The 15241-nt window shown below is 44.5% G+C and overlaps 1 protein-coding gene across 4 annotated transcripts in view; it reads left to right on the forward strand.

The window, feature by feature from the left end:
• INSR (insulin receptor) overlaps positions 1-15241 on the forward strand; it is a 119448-nt gene that overhangs the window by 65098 nt on the left and 39109 nt on the right. For all 4 annotated transcript variants that reach the window (XM_045548421.1, XM_045548431.1, XM_045548440.1 and 1 more), the window contains exon 3: positions 12079-12400. In XM_045548421.1, coding sequence (XP_045404377.1) covers positions 12079-12400 — 322 coding nt within the window. The remainder of the gene's footprint in view (positions 1-12078; positions 12401-15241) is intronic.

Genomic DNA, 15241 nt, shown 5'->3' on the forward strand with positions numbered 1-15241 from the left:
CCAAACCAATACATTCCAAAAAGCAGACGTTACACTGGCCTTCATCTCTGGCTGTAATAAGCATAGCTGGAAATTAATCTTTATGTTATTTTTTATAGAAAAATTTTTTCTTTTTTCTTATTTCAGAATATTACGAGGGTAGAAATGTTTAGGTTACATATATTTCCTTTGCACCACCCGAGTCAGGGTGCCCATCCCCCAGACGGTGAGCACCACACCCATTAGGTGTGAGTTCACTCATCCCCTCCTGCCCTCTCTCACCTGCTGGACACCCAGTGAATGTCACTTCCATATGTACACACAAGTGTGGATCAACTGGGACCAATCTGATGGTGAGTGCATGTGCTGCTTGTTTTTCCATTCTTGTGATACTTCACTTAGTAGAATGGGCTCCAGCTCCACCAGGATAATACATGAGATATTAGTTTGCCATTGTTTTTTGTGGCTCAATAGTATTCCATGGAAATTAATTTTTAAGAACTGAACGAAACAAGTATGCATGACAAACTCCTACCATTTGATAATTTTGGGGAAAAAAAAAAAACCCTAAACACCCAAAACTCTTAGCTTTGATTAAGGAGAATATCAATACTGTAAGTATAGACTATATAAAGATAATGAAGATGGGACGTGGAGCCAGATCAGAGCTTTAAATGATGATATACACAAAAGTAAGACAATGAATAATGAAACAAGCCTACCCAAGGGGAAGGAAATAATAAATTAGCAGGGATGAGCTGATTAGAAAACAAACAGAACTGACAGATTCAAAAGCTGGATCTTTTAGAGCTGCACTGCCGAACAGGGTAGCCTTTAGCCACATGGAAATTAAGTTAAAAATTCATTTTCTCAGTCAAGCAAGCCAAGTTTCCAGTGCTGAGTGGCCATGCATGGCTGGTGACTACTGAATTGGACAGCACAGATACAGAACTTTCCCATCATTGCAGAAAGCGTGCTGGACAGTGCTGTTTCAGAGGGAAGAATCAACAAAGTAGTATAACTAGGAAAAAGTAGGCGGGGGAGAGAACAAATATTATATATAAAATGAGGAATGAAAACAGAGATAGAACTTGAAATCCATAAAAAGTTATAAAGAAAGCTCTGCTAATAATTTTGGAAACATTAAATAACTTCCTTTACTGATTTAAGTGCTAGTTTTATTTAGATTGTTTCCCTCTGTAAGAAACTGAGGCTTTGAATTTGCCCCAGAAAACAGTTATGTCTGTATCTTATAAGTTGCACTCTCTTTTTACCATGAATTTCCAAATGGCCTATAAAATTGATATTGACTCAAGAAGTAGAAAACATGAGTAGGCTGATGCTCACCAATATTTTAAAAGTTACTCCCATAGTTAGTTGCATAAAATGTCTATGTGTTACACACATGAATGAGGAGAAACCTCAACAATGTTCACAAGAAGGAGGGTTCCTTGCATCTTAGCATGAGTAGCTTTCAGGAGCAAGCTGGGGGTGGGAGGGTGGTTTGAGACGTGACTTGGCAACCACAATCATTTTTGTGCAGAAGTGTGGCTCTTCAGCCTTGATGTCCTGAACCCCACACCTGAAACCCAGATGTCCGAATCTGAGCACCTGTCTTTTTTGTCTGTTGTTCCTCTCACGAGTGGTATCCAGCTACCCAAGGTGGAAACTTGGGTGTCATCCAGTTGATAAGTCCTGACAACTCCACCTTTCTTATGGCTTCAGAATCCAGCCTCTTTCCTCTCTGTTCCCTCTGCCTCCTGCCTTCTTCAACCATCCACCATAGAGCCAGAAAAGTGACCCCCAAATGTGGATCTGGTCGTGCCCTTTCTGTCTGAAGTCCTTTGGCTCCTCTGGTAGGGTAAAGTCCAGGCTTCTTAGTGTCCCCATCTTTTCTCTCTGACCTAATCTCCTCCTCCACTCACCCTGTATCAACTCCGAACTGTTTATAGTTTCCTGAACACAGCCCCAGTGATTTACACATTAGCAAGTACTGTTCCTCATCTGCTGGCATAAAACTAAGTCACCTAATCCCCTCGGCATTTTTTTTTCTATGAAATTTATTGTGTACCTACTGTGTGCATAGCTCTGGGATGCTTTAATAACCAAGACAGACACCATCTTTCCCTTTATGGGGGGGGGGGCTTATGTGTGTCTTCAGTGTCCTGGGAGGGTGGGGACAGGGTATCCATCCATTTCTGCATTCCGGCACCAAGATGGGGCCAGATCTGGGTGGCACGAGGTAGGGAACAGGTGAACATAACTCACAGGATAACTCCATGACACCATACCCTTTGTCCCAGTCTCTCTGGGAGACCTGGGTTCAAGTGCTGGCTGAGCTGGTATCGGCAAAGCAGCCCAACTGTGCCTGAGTTTCCCCATGTCTAATGGAGACGATTGTTTGAATAGACTTAATAATATTAACTGATACGGATTGAACCTTGTATGCTTCATCTAACAATTGCACATTTTAAAACGGGGGGTGGTAGGGGTTAAATGACAATCCCCATTCTCTGCCTCTGTTCGCTGGAACTGTAAATACAGGGTGTCCCAAAAGTGTCCATACAAAGGAAAAATTTTGTAATGACTATTTTGTAAATAAAGGTATATTTAGCTGCAATTTCCCATTTTCCCTACGTATGGTGACTTTGGAGGTAGGGCACACAAGTCTTCAAATGCTCCGGAGAACACTGGCTGGAGAGCACCCCAAAAAACGTACCCTGTAGATTTTTAGCAATGTATTTGTGAGTGCAGTCCTTGGCTTTCTGGGCGAGAGGTGGGTGGGAACAATAGGTTTGCACAGCCCCGCCAAGTGCAGAGATGCGGACCCTCCCTCCCCGCCTCCCACCCTCCCTCTTGCAATGTGGAGGAGTTTGCTGTGTGACCCTGACGAGCCGCCGCCCCCTCTCTAGGCCCCTCTCGGGTGAGACCTGGGGTCAGAGTGGCCCCCTGCCCGTCCCGGGCGCTGCCACGCGGTGACCCGGTCTCCGCCCGGGCACCCGCCCAGCGCCGCGCGCGCAGCCCGGAGCCACCCGGGTGGATGCTCCGTGCGTCCCGCACACTCGATTTGTCCCTGCCACCCTCCCCGCGGCGCCCCCAGCTCCAGCGCCCACCCCCTGCCGGAGCGCGCGGGAGTCACCAGAGCGCAGCCCCGCGCGCCAGGGGGCGGGGCCGGCGCCCGGCAGCTCGGCCGCCCATTGGCTGAGCGCGAGGGTGGCGCTGCGGCCGCTGTGACTGCCCGGCCCGGATTTCGCGGAGCGGAGAGAGCCCCGGACTGGGTGGCGCGACCGCCACGGGCTCCAGGGGGCGTGGCCTCGGGAGCCCTAGCCCTGCCCCCGTCCCCTTGGACACACAGTTGCGCTCGCGCGCGCACGCACACACACACACACACCGACACACACGCGCGCGCCTGAAACCGACCAATCCTGGGGCTGCCGCGCCGTATATCTCCGAAGAGTTCCACAGTATACGCTGGGCCCGGCCCCCCGAGGGGACACACGACACTTTCTCTGTGACTCTCTCTCTCTTTTTCTTTCCTTCTCAACAGAGCAGTCCTCGGGCTGCCCTAGCGGAGAGTTCCCTGACCCCGGGACTGCGCTCCTGGCCTGCCCTACGCGTGCTGTATTTCTCCCAAGAGCTCCGCACACGTGGGACGGTGTGATTAGGGAAGGCACAGGTGCCACTGCCCTGCTTCAAGGACACGCGCTCCCGCGGTCGCCGCTGCTGACCACCCGGCTGTCAACAGTTCGCCCTCTGTCCTCCCTACCCCTGCTCCGCCATGAGATCATTTACCAGGTTCCCAGGAGAGGAATTTGGCTCCAGGAACTCAAACCTCTCTGAGGTCAGGGTCCAGTGGGGGGCAAGTGTGGGAGGCAAAAGACCTCAAGTGGAAGCAAGAAAACCCCAAAAACTTACTTTAAGGAGTTTGTAAAATTCACACTTTCAGGGAGAGCTGCTGGGGCTCTTTGGTGGATGTGCCCGCAGGCCCATGCATGACGCAACTGTTCCATTTGGAAATTTCTGGAAAGCAGTAATTTTTGGAATAATAAATCTTGGGTGGTTTTCTTTCTTTCTTTCTTTCTTTTTTTTTTTTAAGACGGGCTTTAGAAAGGAATGTAACAAAATGTTATTAACATGTCGTGCTATGGAAGCATTTAAGGGCGGTTTTTGTATTTTGTTTTGTTTTTTGTTTTTAGTAAGTAGCTTCTTAATGAAGAAAAACCATACTGATTTGTACTTTAAAAAGGAGGGGAAGAAAAAAAAGTCAGAGTGGATACATTTTTTTTTTTCGTGTGTGGTAGTGTTTAATAAGACAGCACTGCTTTTGTCTCTGCTGCTATACTCCAGCTTATAACCTCGGTTTTTAATGTAGAGTCAAGCGCTCAGAAACGTTGCAAAATTGTACCTAGATTCATCAACTGTTTACATTTTTATACTATTTGTTTTATTATCTCTCTAATATATTTATGCACACACGTTATATACATTTCCCCCCTGCACCATGTGAGACAGTTGCAAGATCAAGAAAATTATCTTATGCAATGACAATACAATGATCAAAAACAGGAAATTAACATTGATACAGTGTTTTCATCCAGTCTCATATAAATCTCACCAGTTCTCCCTATATTGCCCGTCACTGATAATTTTTTTTTTCCTGGTCAGGGTTTCAACCTAGACTCAGACTTTGCATTTCCATGTTGCTGTGTGTGTTCAGTCTCCTTTAGTCTAAACAATTCCTTAGTTATCTGTGTCTTTTGGAACATTCACATTTTTGAAGAACACAGGCCAGTTATTTCATAGAATGTCCTCAAGTTAGGTTATTAATCTTTGGAAAGAAAACTACATGAATATTGTACCTTTTTCAGCTCATTAGAACAGGAGGCACATGTTGTTGGTTTATCCCACCATGATTGGCAATGTTATTTGAAACATTATTGACTGGCATTTTTAAGAGGAAATACATTTTGCCTTATGGCTGAGTACCCAAGACAGGCATGTACCCAAAAGAGAAGTTTCACACAAGATTTACTCTTGCTATTTTCTTCAACTCTGAACTTTTCTGTCCCCCGCCCCCCCGCCCCAGCCCTGCACAAGGGGGTGCTGGTGGGGGTGAGGACGGTGCTAAACTGAACTTTCTGAGGGCAGGGGCGGGGTGTCACCTGTGTTCTGATGATCGTTCAGTTAATACAAGAACAGGTTTCCTGTCCTCCACAAATGTCTATGACAGCACCTGTCACACTGGGACATTCGATACATATTTGTTGAATGAATGGAAAAAAAAATGAAATGTCATTGAATAGTCCATAAAAGAACAAAGTTATTACTAAAATATACTCCATCCCTGAGCCCCTATGTTGATTTTACAACAAAGCAAAGAAGATTTTAAGACAACCTTTGTAAAAGCACTCAGTGATGCCTGTCAGCTGTTCTTACCTAGTCACTACTGGAATATTTGGTGGTAGAATCATGTAACTGATCAATAACATTGTTTATTGTCTAGCAGAGGCTTTTGAAAAAAATGTATTTCCAAATATGTCAGTTTTGAAAGGGTAGTACACATGCATAGTAAAAAATCAAAATCAAATTGGGCAGTTTCTTGTGACCCTTCCAGAGGAACACATATGTTCCATTGCCTTTTCATTTATCTATTTTTTTGAGATAGAGTCTTGCTTTGTTGCCCAGGCTGGAGTGCAGTGGCCTGATCATAGCTCACTGGAGCCTTGAACTCCTGGGCTCAAGTGATCCTCCTGCCTCAGACTCCCGAGTAGCTGGGACTATAGGCATGTACCACCACAACTGGCTAATTTTTTTTCTATTTTTAGTTGCCCAGCTAATTTTTTCTATTTTTAGTAAAGATACAGTCTTGCTCTTGCTCGGGCTGGTCTCGAACTCCTGACCTCAAGCAACCCTCCCACCTCAGCCTCCGAGAGTACTAGGATTACAGGCATGAGCCACTGCACCCGGCCAAGTTAAACTCTTTAGACACTGCCGTGCACCTTGTTTTTTTTTTTCAATTAATGCTATCTTGGAAGTGATTTCAACATCAGATGCATACATCTGTCTCCCTTTTTCCACATCTGTATACTCTCCCACCTCCTTGATCCACAGGAATTTATTTACCTACTCACCTATGATGGAACTTGAGATTGTTTCCAGTCTTTGGTTGTGATAAACACAAGTGGTGGAGGCCTGACAGGGCAAAGAAGACCCTCACCCAGGCATCTGTGTGTACATGTGCTCTCTCGCCTGCCGGGTCATTCCTAGAAGCAGACATACTGGGTCAAATTGCACTTGTCTCCCGGTGCAACGTTCCTTCCTTTGCTTTGAACCACCTCCCTTAAGCCAGTTGGTGTTTCTGTACATTGGCTCTCTCTAGGGAAGGCATTATGTAGTGGGGTGGTTGTACTCCCTTCAGAGGGTCCCCCAGAAGATTCTGACACAGTTACCTCCTTCCCTCTCCACTGATTTAGTTAGATTTTAGTCTTCAATCTTCCCAGCAGAGTAAAGTTACCAAGTCACTCCAGGGTGAAAGTTTCAGGAAGGTGATGGCTGCTTCTGCCTGGGAGCTTTTGGAAACTTTAGGGAGAATTGGGACCAGCAACTTAAGGTGGCTTTGTGGGGAAGACAGATGGACAGAGAACTTGCATTTTTGGTTGGAGGGGGAAGGCTGCCTGGGTAGATGATCCCTACACCATGCAGCATGTGCTTGTGCTCATGCGTAAAGGTGTGACAAGTCCCAGATCACTTGGCATTTTCCCGGAAGGCTGCCACCCTCTCTGACAGAATCAGAAGCAGCCACTGTTTTGTGCCTCCTTTGCTTGTGATATTCATGTGAAGCACTTCATGTTCTCCCTGACAATTAATTCCTCAGAGTGACCAGTTTGGGCAGAGAGGGGACTTTGGAAACTTCTGCACCTGTTTAGAGAACTCCCACTCAGCTAGGGGATGGAGTAGTCACCTTAAGTAGCATTTCTATTTTTTTAATTGGCAAATAATAATTCTATATATTATATGTTTATGGAGTACAATGAGATGTTTTGATATGTGTTTGTGGAATGATGAAATCATGCTAATTAACAAAGCCATCACTTTACATACTTATCTATTTTTTTGTGTGTGGTGAAAACATTTAAAATCTACTCTTTTAGTAATTTTGAAATGGCCAGTGCATTATTATTTATTGTAGTAACCATTCTGTGCAAGAGATCACTAAGATATGTTCTTCCTGTCTAACTGAAATCTTCTTCACTTTGATCAACATCTCTCCACCAGGTAGGAGCCACCCAGAGTTGGCATATAGTTGTCAAAGTATAGTCTTCAAAGAGTTAAAAACATGACTCATATGCAAAAAAAAAAAGATCAAGAACACAGGTGAACACATTTATTTAACCCATTAGTGATGGAACAACAGGATGGTAGAGCTGAAATGATCACTGAAATAAGATGGCAACATGAGATATGAAGTTGCTTAATGCTATACATGGCAATACAACTGTAATCCTTGGGGATCATCTTTTCTATTGGATGAAAACAATTTGCAGCATATCCACGTATAAGTTAATGTCTGACTTCCCAGAGTCTAGGCACTAATCTAAATAGTAAAATCAATCACTAGAGTGGGGATTGGTAAACTATCTGGCCCATCATCTGTTTTTACAAATAAAGTTTTATTGGACACAGCTGAGCCCGTTCATGTACTTGTCTGTGGCTGCTCTTGCACCGTAATGGTAGAGTTGAGTCATTTCAGCAGACATTGTATGGCCTGGAAAACCTCAGATATTTGCATGTGGCCCTTTACAGAAAATGTTTAACAACCCCTGTGCTGGAGAACTCAATAATCTTCACATGGGCCTTTTAGACAGAGCTCCAGTATAAAATTAAAAAGTCTTGCAGTCAGCCTCTGGCCTTCTTGGCAATTGTTGGATAATTTTTCTTAGCATTGTCTAGGCCGGAAGGCTTATGTGTTTGAGAAGTTTTTGTTAGGGCTTTGATGACGCCTCTTTTGAATGAAAGGACTGACCCTCTGATGCAGCCCCACCTCAGGAAACGGCCCCTTCCTGTTCTTGCAGGTGCCCTGCCAGAGAGCGTGGGACTTTGTGGACCTTAGATCATTGTTGTCTGCCGTATATATTGCTTCCTCCCATTGAGTTCCAGCCACCAGGTCCCCATGGACAGATCAGTATTAATGATGATGATAATTATGATGATGATGATGATAATAATCCCCCCTGTAGTTAACTTCTATCAAGCTTTAAGATATGTCCATCAAAGAATTTGATGCTTTACAACCACATCACCCCGTTTAGTTCTTGCAACAGCCTTAAGAAGGGGGTGAGAGGTTCTCATTTTATAGATCAGAAAACTGAGCCCACCATGGGTTCTTTAAAAGAAATCTTTATGGTGCACCAGCTGGGCAGTGCTGGACACTGTGTCGCCAAAGCTGAATGCACGTCACTCCTCCTCCTGTCTGCATGAATTCTGTCGAATGCCAGGGTTTTTCTTCTGACGCAGGAATGTCAGGTTCAGAGCCAAAAGATGAAGATTCCAGTCTTGGCCCTTTTGTGTCTCAGCTAGGTCAGTCTTTCTTGCCTCTGTGAGATGGAACAAATGTTACTTACCCTCTGCCCCACCAGGGTCTTTGTTAGATTTAAGTAAGAATCTCATAAGTGGTATATAAACCCTAAAAAAGCCAACACAGACATTGGTGTGTTCCCCTCCGCCCCCTCAATCCTACTCCTATGAGAGCTTTTTAATCCTTTTTGGATCTATGTAAAAAATCAGAATATTCACCTATGTGGGTATCCTCTAGATTTTCCAGGGATTTCGTGGAGCTCCTGCAACCAGAAGTTCTTGAATGAGTTCTTGAGCCACTGACTCAAAGTGGGGACTTGGAACTCCTCCTAAGTCCTTCCCTTTTCCTTCCCTCTATCTAAACGGACATGTGTCTACTGAACTCCTACTGGGTGCCGGGCTCTGTGTTAGGGGTAGATGCTGTGAATGGAGCAGACATGGCCCTGTCCCCAAGGACTCCCCTCTAGACAGACAGTCAACAAGCAGCCAAGATAATTTTCCCAGAGTGATAAGCTCTATAAGGAAAGGGCAATAAGATAACATGTTAGAACATGGGTTGAGAAGGATGGGCAACTTCTGCTGGGGGGGTCAAGGAAGGTCTTTGGAAGGAGTTTAGAGCTGGAGGATAAGAAGGAGCCAATCATGAGGGGAGGAGGGGTGCTCTAGCCAGCCAGAACAGGACAAGCAAAGGTCCTGAGGTAGGACAAAACCTGAGGGGGGCTGGGGGGCACAGAGAGGAGGCCACTGTGACTGCTGTCCAGGGCTAGAAGAGGGCTTGGTGAGGCCGGTGGGGATTAGGCCCCCCCTGGGCCTGAAGGCCTTAGCAAGGAGTATATTTTCATTCTCTAAGCTTGAACTATCCAATATAGGAGACAGTAGCCATCTGTGGCTATTAAAAGTAGGCATTAACATATCATATGCATGTAACAAAATATCACATGTACCCTATAAATATGTAAAATATTACATATCAATAAAATATTTTTTAAAAAATTGAAATAGATTTTAAAACAAATTCAGATGAAATACAGTTAAAAGTTTTGCTCCTCAGCGGGTATTGAAAGCCTTGTACACTATCAGTGGTGATGTAAAATGGTGCAGCTACTATGGACAACAGTATGGTGGTTCATCAAAACATTAAAAACAGAATTACCATGTGATTTAACAATTCCAGTTCTGGGTGTACACCCAAAAGACTTGAAAGCAGGGACTTGAAGAGATATTTATTTGTATATCCCTGTTAATAGCAGCATTATTTACAATAGCTGAAAGGTAAAAGCAACCCCAGTGGCTATCTGCAAATGAATGGATTAACAAAAGGAAATTCTGACACAGGCTATAACATGGATGAACCTTGAGGACATTATGCTCAATAAAATAAACCAGTCACAATAGGACAAAAAATTTCACTCACAGGAGGTCCCTAGAGTCGTCAGATCCACAGAGACAGGCAGTAGGATGATGGGTACCAGGGGCCGGGGAGGGGGTGGGGAGTTAGTGTTTCATGGGGACAGAGCTTCAGTTTGGAAAGATGAGAAAGTTCTCGAGATGGAGGGTGGTGACAGTTGCAGAACACTGTGAATGTGCTTAATGCCGCTGAACTGTTTAAAAATGGTTAAGACAGTAAATTTTATGCTGTGTATATTTTACTACAGTTAAAAAAAACATGGTTTCTCAGTTACAATGACCACATTCAATAGCCACAGAGGAAAAGTGGCTACCATGTTGGACACTCCTAGTTAGAGAACACTTGTGTTATCACAGAAAGTTCAATCAGACAGTGCTGTGCATATGCGGATGTGGCTTCTTGGGGCCACTTCTGTTCCCTGGGTCTGGCTGGCAGGATCCACTGGGTGACAGGAAAGTTTGCTGCAACAGTCACAGAACCTGAGGATTTGGGGTGATGAATGAACACTCCCCGGCTTCCAAACCATGTTCCAAACCATTCGGGGAGTGAGGGAAGGGAAGCTGTACGTATAGCCAAGGGCTGTCTAGCCTTGGAGAACTGTCCGTGGATGTTTGGGGACAGCCCAAGAAGGGAGGGCACAGTCCAGATGCCCAGGGACCAAAATCAAGATGTATTAATAACTAGGAAGAGATGAGTAGCAAGACCTCGAGAAGCAAAGTCCAGCCTGCAGTGGGCACGTTCAGTCACATTGAATGAGAAAGTCCCTCTAGCCACAAGCTCTGTCCACAGGTGGTGCCCTCACCTGTAGAGCCTTCTCCCTCCTCCCCTTCCTTATCTACTTTTCATCCTTCACTTTGCAGCAGAAATGTTACCTCCCCTTAAGCCTCAGCAAAGTGCTTGTGCAATTTCATGTTTCCGTGTTTAAATGATGAATATGCCTCCTGCATTAGACTCTGTGCTCCCAAAGGCAGGGTCTGTGGCCACCTTTTCTTCCCACAGTGGCTGCAAAATCTAGACTACTGCAAACCAATACCTGTTGAGGCAGTTGATGGCTTTGGGGCAAGTTACATAACCCCCCTGTGCCTTGGTTTCTCCATTTACAAAATGAAAAAAAAAATGGAGATAACAACATATCTCCTTTACAGTTGGAGTGCAGCAGCGTGCTGTGCTGGAGCAGGCTGTTTGGAGCCGACTATGAAATTTTCAGGACATTTGCAAGCTATTTGTTAAACACAAAAATACTCTTAAAAATTAAATGATATAAATGGCCGGGCGCGGTGGCTCACGCCTGTAATCCTAGCACTCTGGGAGGCCGAGGCGGGCGGATGGCTCGAGGTCAGGAGTTCGAGACCAGCCTGAGCAAGAGTGAGACCCCGTCTCTACTAAAAATAGAAAGAAATTATATGGCCAACTAAAAATATATAGAGAAATTAGCCGGGCATGGTGGCACATGCCTGTAGTCCCTGCTACTCGGGAGGCTGAGGCAGTAGGATCGCTTGAGCCCAGGAGTCTGAGGTTGCTGTGAGCTAGGCTGATGCCACGGCACTCACTCTAGCCCAGGCAACAGAGCGAGACTCTGTCTCAAAAAAAAAAAAAAAAAAATTAAATGATATAAACCTGCAATGAAACAAATTATTTTACAAAGGTAATAAATGCACAAAACTCACCACTTGCTACATTTTTTCTATTATTTGTGTTCTTGAGATTATATACTACTTTTCCATCTGTCATAGATGCAATTGTATCTACTGTTGGAAATACTATTTAGTGATGTGCTACTGTGTATCTCCTGCCAGCTCTGTGTTTAGTGACTTCATGTTGGGAGACTGAAATTGACCAGGGTGGGAGCATTTACACCATGGAAATTGGCAAATGCTATTTAAGTCAGGACCTCTCTGTCCCCCTCCTTCAGGCAGTTGTTAAACATTTAGGAGCACACCACTGGTTTAGGTGCTTAAATGAGTTAATAGATGTGCCTGGCATGTGTAAAGTGATGTAAAAGTGCACCTATTATTGTTATTATTTTGCCTGGCTTCTTCTCCCTCATCAGAATTGTTGCATGTGCAGATAGGAATTGGGCAAACCATAAATCAGCTATGTTTTCTTTGTCTCTCCAGTTTGCCCAACCATCTGTAAGTCACACGGCTGTACCGCCGAAGGCCTTTGCTGTCACAGCGAGTGCCTGGGCAACTGTTCCGAGCCCGACGACCCCACCAAGTGTGTGGCCTGCCGCAACTTCTACCTGGATGGCAGGTGCGTGGAGACCTGCCCGCCTCCATACTACCACTTCCAGGACTGGCGCTGTGTGAACTTCAGCTTCTGCCAGGACCTGCACAACAAATGCAAGAACTCACGAAGGCAGGGCTGCCACCAGTATGTCATTCACAACAACAAGTGCATTCCGGAGTGTCCCTCTGGATACACGATGAATTCCAGCAAGTGAGTCCTGGGTGTGGGTCTTGCGGGGAGGGGGCCGTGCAGCAAAGAGAAGGAGGAATGTGGGGTTGGTGATGACAGTGTTGCCTGTTAAAACTGTGTGCAAAAACAGGGTTAACTGGCTATGAGTGAAGTTGCTGATCTCAGATGCTATTTTTGCCCCTTGTTTTGGTCTTGGGCTTTGAAGCAGGGGTCAATAACCTTTTTCTCTAAAGGGCTAGATAGTAAATATTTCTGGCATCTTGTACACCAGTTCTAAGCTTTCCCTGCTCAGCTTCAGAACAAAAAAACCATAAAAGAAGTCATTGATTTCCCCTAAAATCCTCCACGTGGCCTGTCCTCGCTGATGTAGCTGTATCATCATTATAACAAGAATGTAGCTGAGGTTTGTCACATCTTCCCCGATCTCTAGCTGGGTAGTGTGCCCAGATTAGCCCGGAACATAGTGTCTCAAGGAGGAAAGGATGCACTGCTACATAATTTCCAGGGCTTTGCTGTTCTTTGCAGGGTAGTGCAGTCAAACCATTTCCCACCATCTGGGTGAGAAATAGCAGAGTTTTCTCTCTTTGGCGATGAGTCAGATTTCCTACGCACATCACAGACTTTTTGTTCATGTTGTTAGCTTCTTAGATGAGCTATTTTGGTGTCTCAGGGCTGTAACTGAGTTTAAAAAATCTGTTTCCTGGTTTTTGTGTTGAGGTTAAAAAAAAAAAGAAAACACCACAAAACAACACAAAAACAAATCAGAAACAGACACACGTCAAGAGGCCTTGAGCTGACCTGTTTACGTAAAAAATCTTCCTCTTCAGACTTGAGAATTAGCCAAGCGAGCATGTTCTGGTGGGAAATTATATTTTCCTGGGTGGAGAGGGTGGGAAGGAAAAACAATCTTTAATTTCAGTTCTTAGGAGGTTCTCTTCTCATGTTTGTGCAACCTGTAAGTACAATATGTTTTGTTTTACTCGTTTTTTGATAAAAACCTATCAAGTGGCTTTGTTGACCCAAAATAATCCTCTATAAAATCACCTTTGCACACCAGACAGAACTTTTTTTTTGAAGACGGGGTGGCACCAGTTTATTAGTAAGGTTAGGAAAATGACCATATTCCTTTTGATTCATTTCTCCCCCCTCCATTTGAAATAAAGAGTATTATTGTGTCCCGTTGAGATGTTTGTTTGAAAGATATTGGCCTTAAATGAAAGGTATTTTTCCCAGAGACCTGAGGAATATCACAACCTCCTTTGATATTCTTGCTTATGGTATAATAGACCTTAGAACAACAACAACAAAACAAAACAAAAAACCCTAAGGAATTGACAGCACATCCTTTGATGCCTGGGACCTTTATTGAAAGGAAGAAAAAACAAAGTGAGAGATGCTAGTAATGATGTATCATGGCAGTGTTTTACTTTGTAGGTTTTTTTAAAAATGTAATATTTTTACTTCCAAGGGTTTCATTTTATCTTATGAAAGACTGTATAGTACTGTTGCATTTTGCTAATGTGGTTTGATATCAAATAAGGCCAGATATGTTTTCTTCCATTCTGGTTGCTTATCTGGAACATAGTTCTTGATGTTTTCAGGGCAGAGTTCTGGGAACCCACGTGGTTTCATTAAAAGGTCCTGCTGTCTGTCTACCAGTATCCCAAGGTAACCAATGAGAACAGTGCGGTCTCCTTTCCTGAGATGAGGAGGACCAGATATTTGGGATGAATGTTGAATTTTTGATGGATGTAGGGTATCCATTGGGAAGGGGGGAATCTTCAAAATCTTTAACTCCTTTCTTGCTTTCCTTTTATAACTGAAAGCTTGGCACTTGTGGCCACATCATCAGAAGAATGAGAACAAGTGGTTTGAGGAGAAGGAAAGAAAAGTTTATTACCTTGCTGGCAAAGGTGAAAAAATGGTAGACTGCCATCTCGAAATCCAAATTTCCTGAACATAAGCAGAAATAGAGAGCTTTGAAAGGGAGGGCACTCAGTTCTAGGCTACTGTGTTAATGATTCTAATGATTCTGATAGTTCTATCTCGGCCTAAGACAAAGCCTGTGACCTCCCCGACCTGGGAGGCTGGTGCCAGGCCTGGGATGGCTGAGCTATCTCCTGTAACACAAAGAACAGAACACATTTCCCTGCCCTTCCCCAGGTTTGTTTTTGTTTTTTGTTTTTTGAGACTCTGTTGCCCAGGCTGGAGTGCAGTGGCATCATCATAGCTCACTGCAGCCTCCAACTCCTGAGCTCAAATGATCCTCCTGACTCAGCCTCCCGAATAGCTGGGACTACAGGTGCACATCATGAAGTCCAGCTCATTTTTAAATTTTCTGTAGAGATGGGATCTTGCTTTGTTGTCCAGGCTGGTCTTGAACTCCTGAGCTCAAGCAATCCTCCTGCCTCAGCCCAGAGTGCTAGGATTACAGGTATGAGCCACCTCACCTGGCCTAGCTGATATTTTTATTGTCAACTTATTTATTCGCCCCAACCAGATTATAAGCTTCCCAAGTGTATCAGTTAGCTCTTGCTGCATAACAAAATCACCTCAGTGCTCAGTGGCTTAAAACACGCATTTATGAGTTCTGATAATTTTGTAGATTGACTGGTGGTTTGTCTGGCCAGGGCTGGCTTAGCTATGGCTGAGAGTTTAGGATAGCCTCTCACGCCTTAGATGGTCACCTGGGCCTCTCTCATGAGGTCTCTCATCCCAGCAGCCAGGAAGGGCAGTCCTCAATGTGCAAGTGCTTGTTAAGCCTCAACTTGCATCACATTGGCTAATATTCCATTGGCCACAGCAAGTCATATGACCAAGCCCAGCTCCAACAGGTGGAGAAATAAATTCCCTTCATGGTAA

This window comes from Lemur catta, chromosome 1 (assembly GCF_020740605.2).
Source record: "Lemur catta isolate mLemCat1 chromosome 1, mLemCat1.pri, whole genome shotgun sequence".
NCBI classification, from domain to species: domain Eukaryota; kingdom Metazoa; phylum Chordata; class Mammalia; order Primates; family Lemuridae; genus Lemur; species Lemur catta.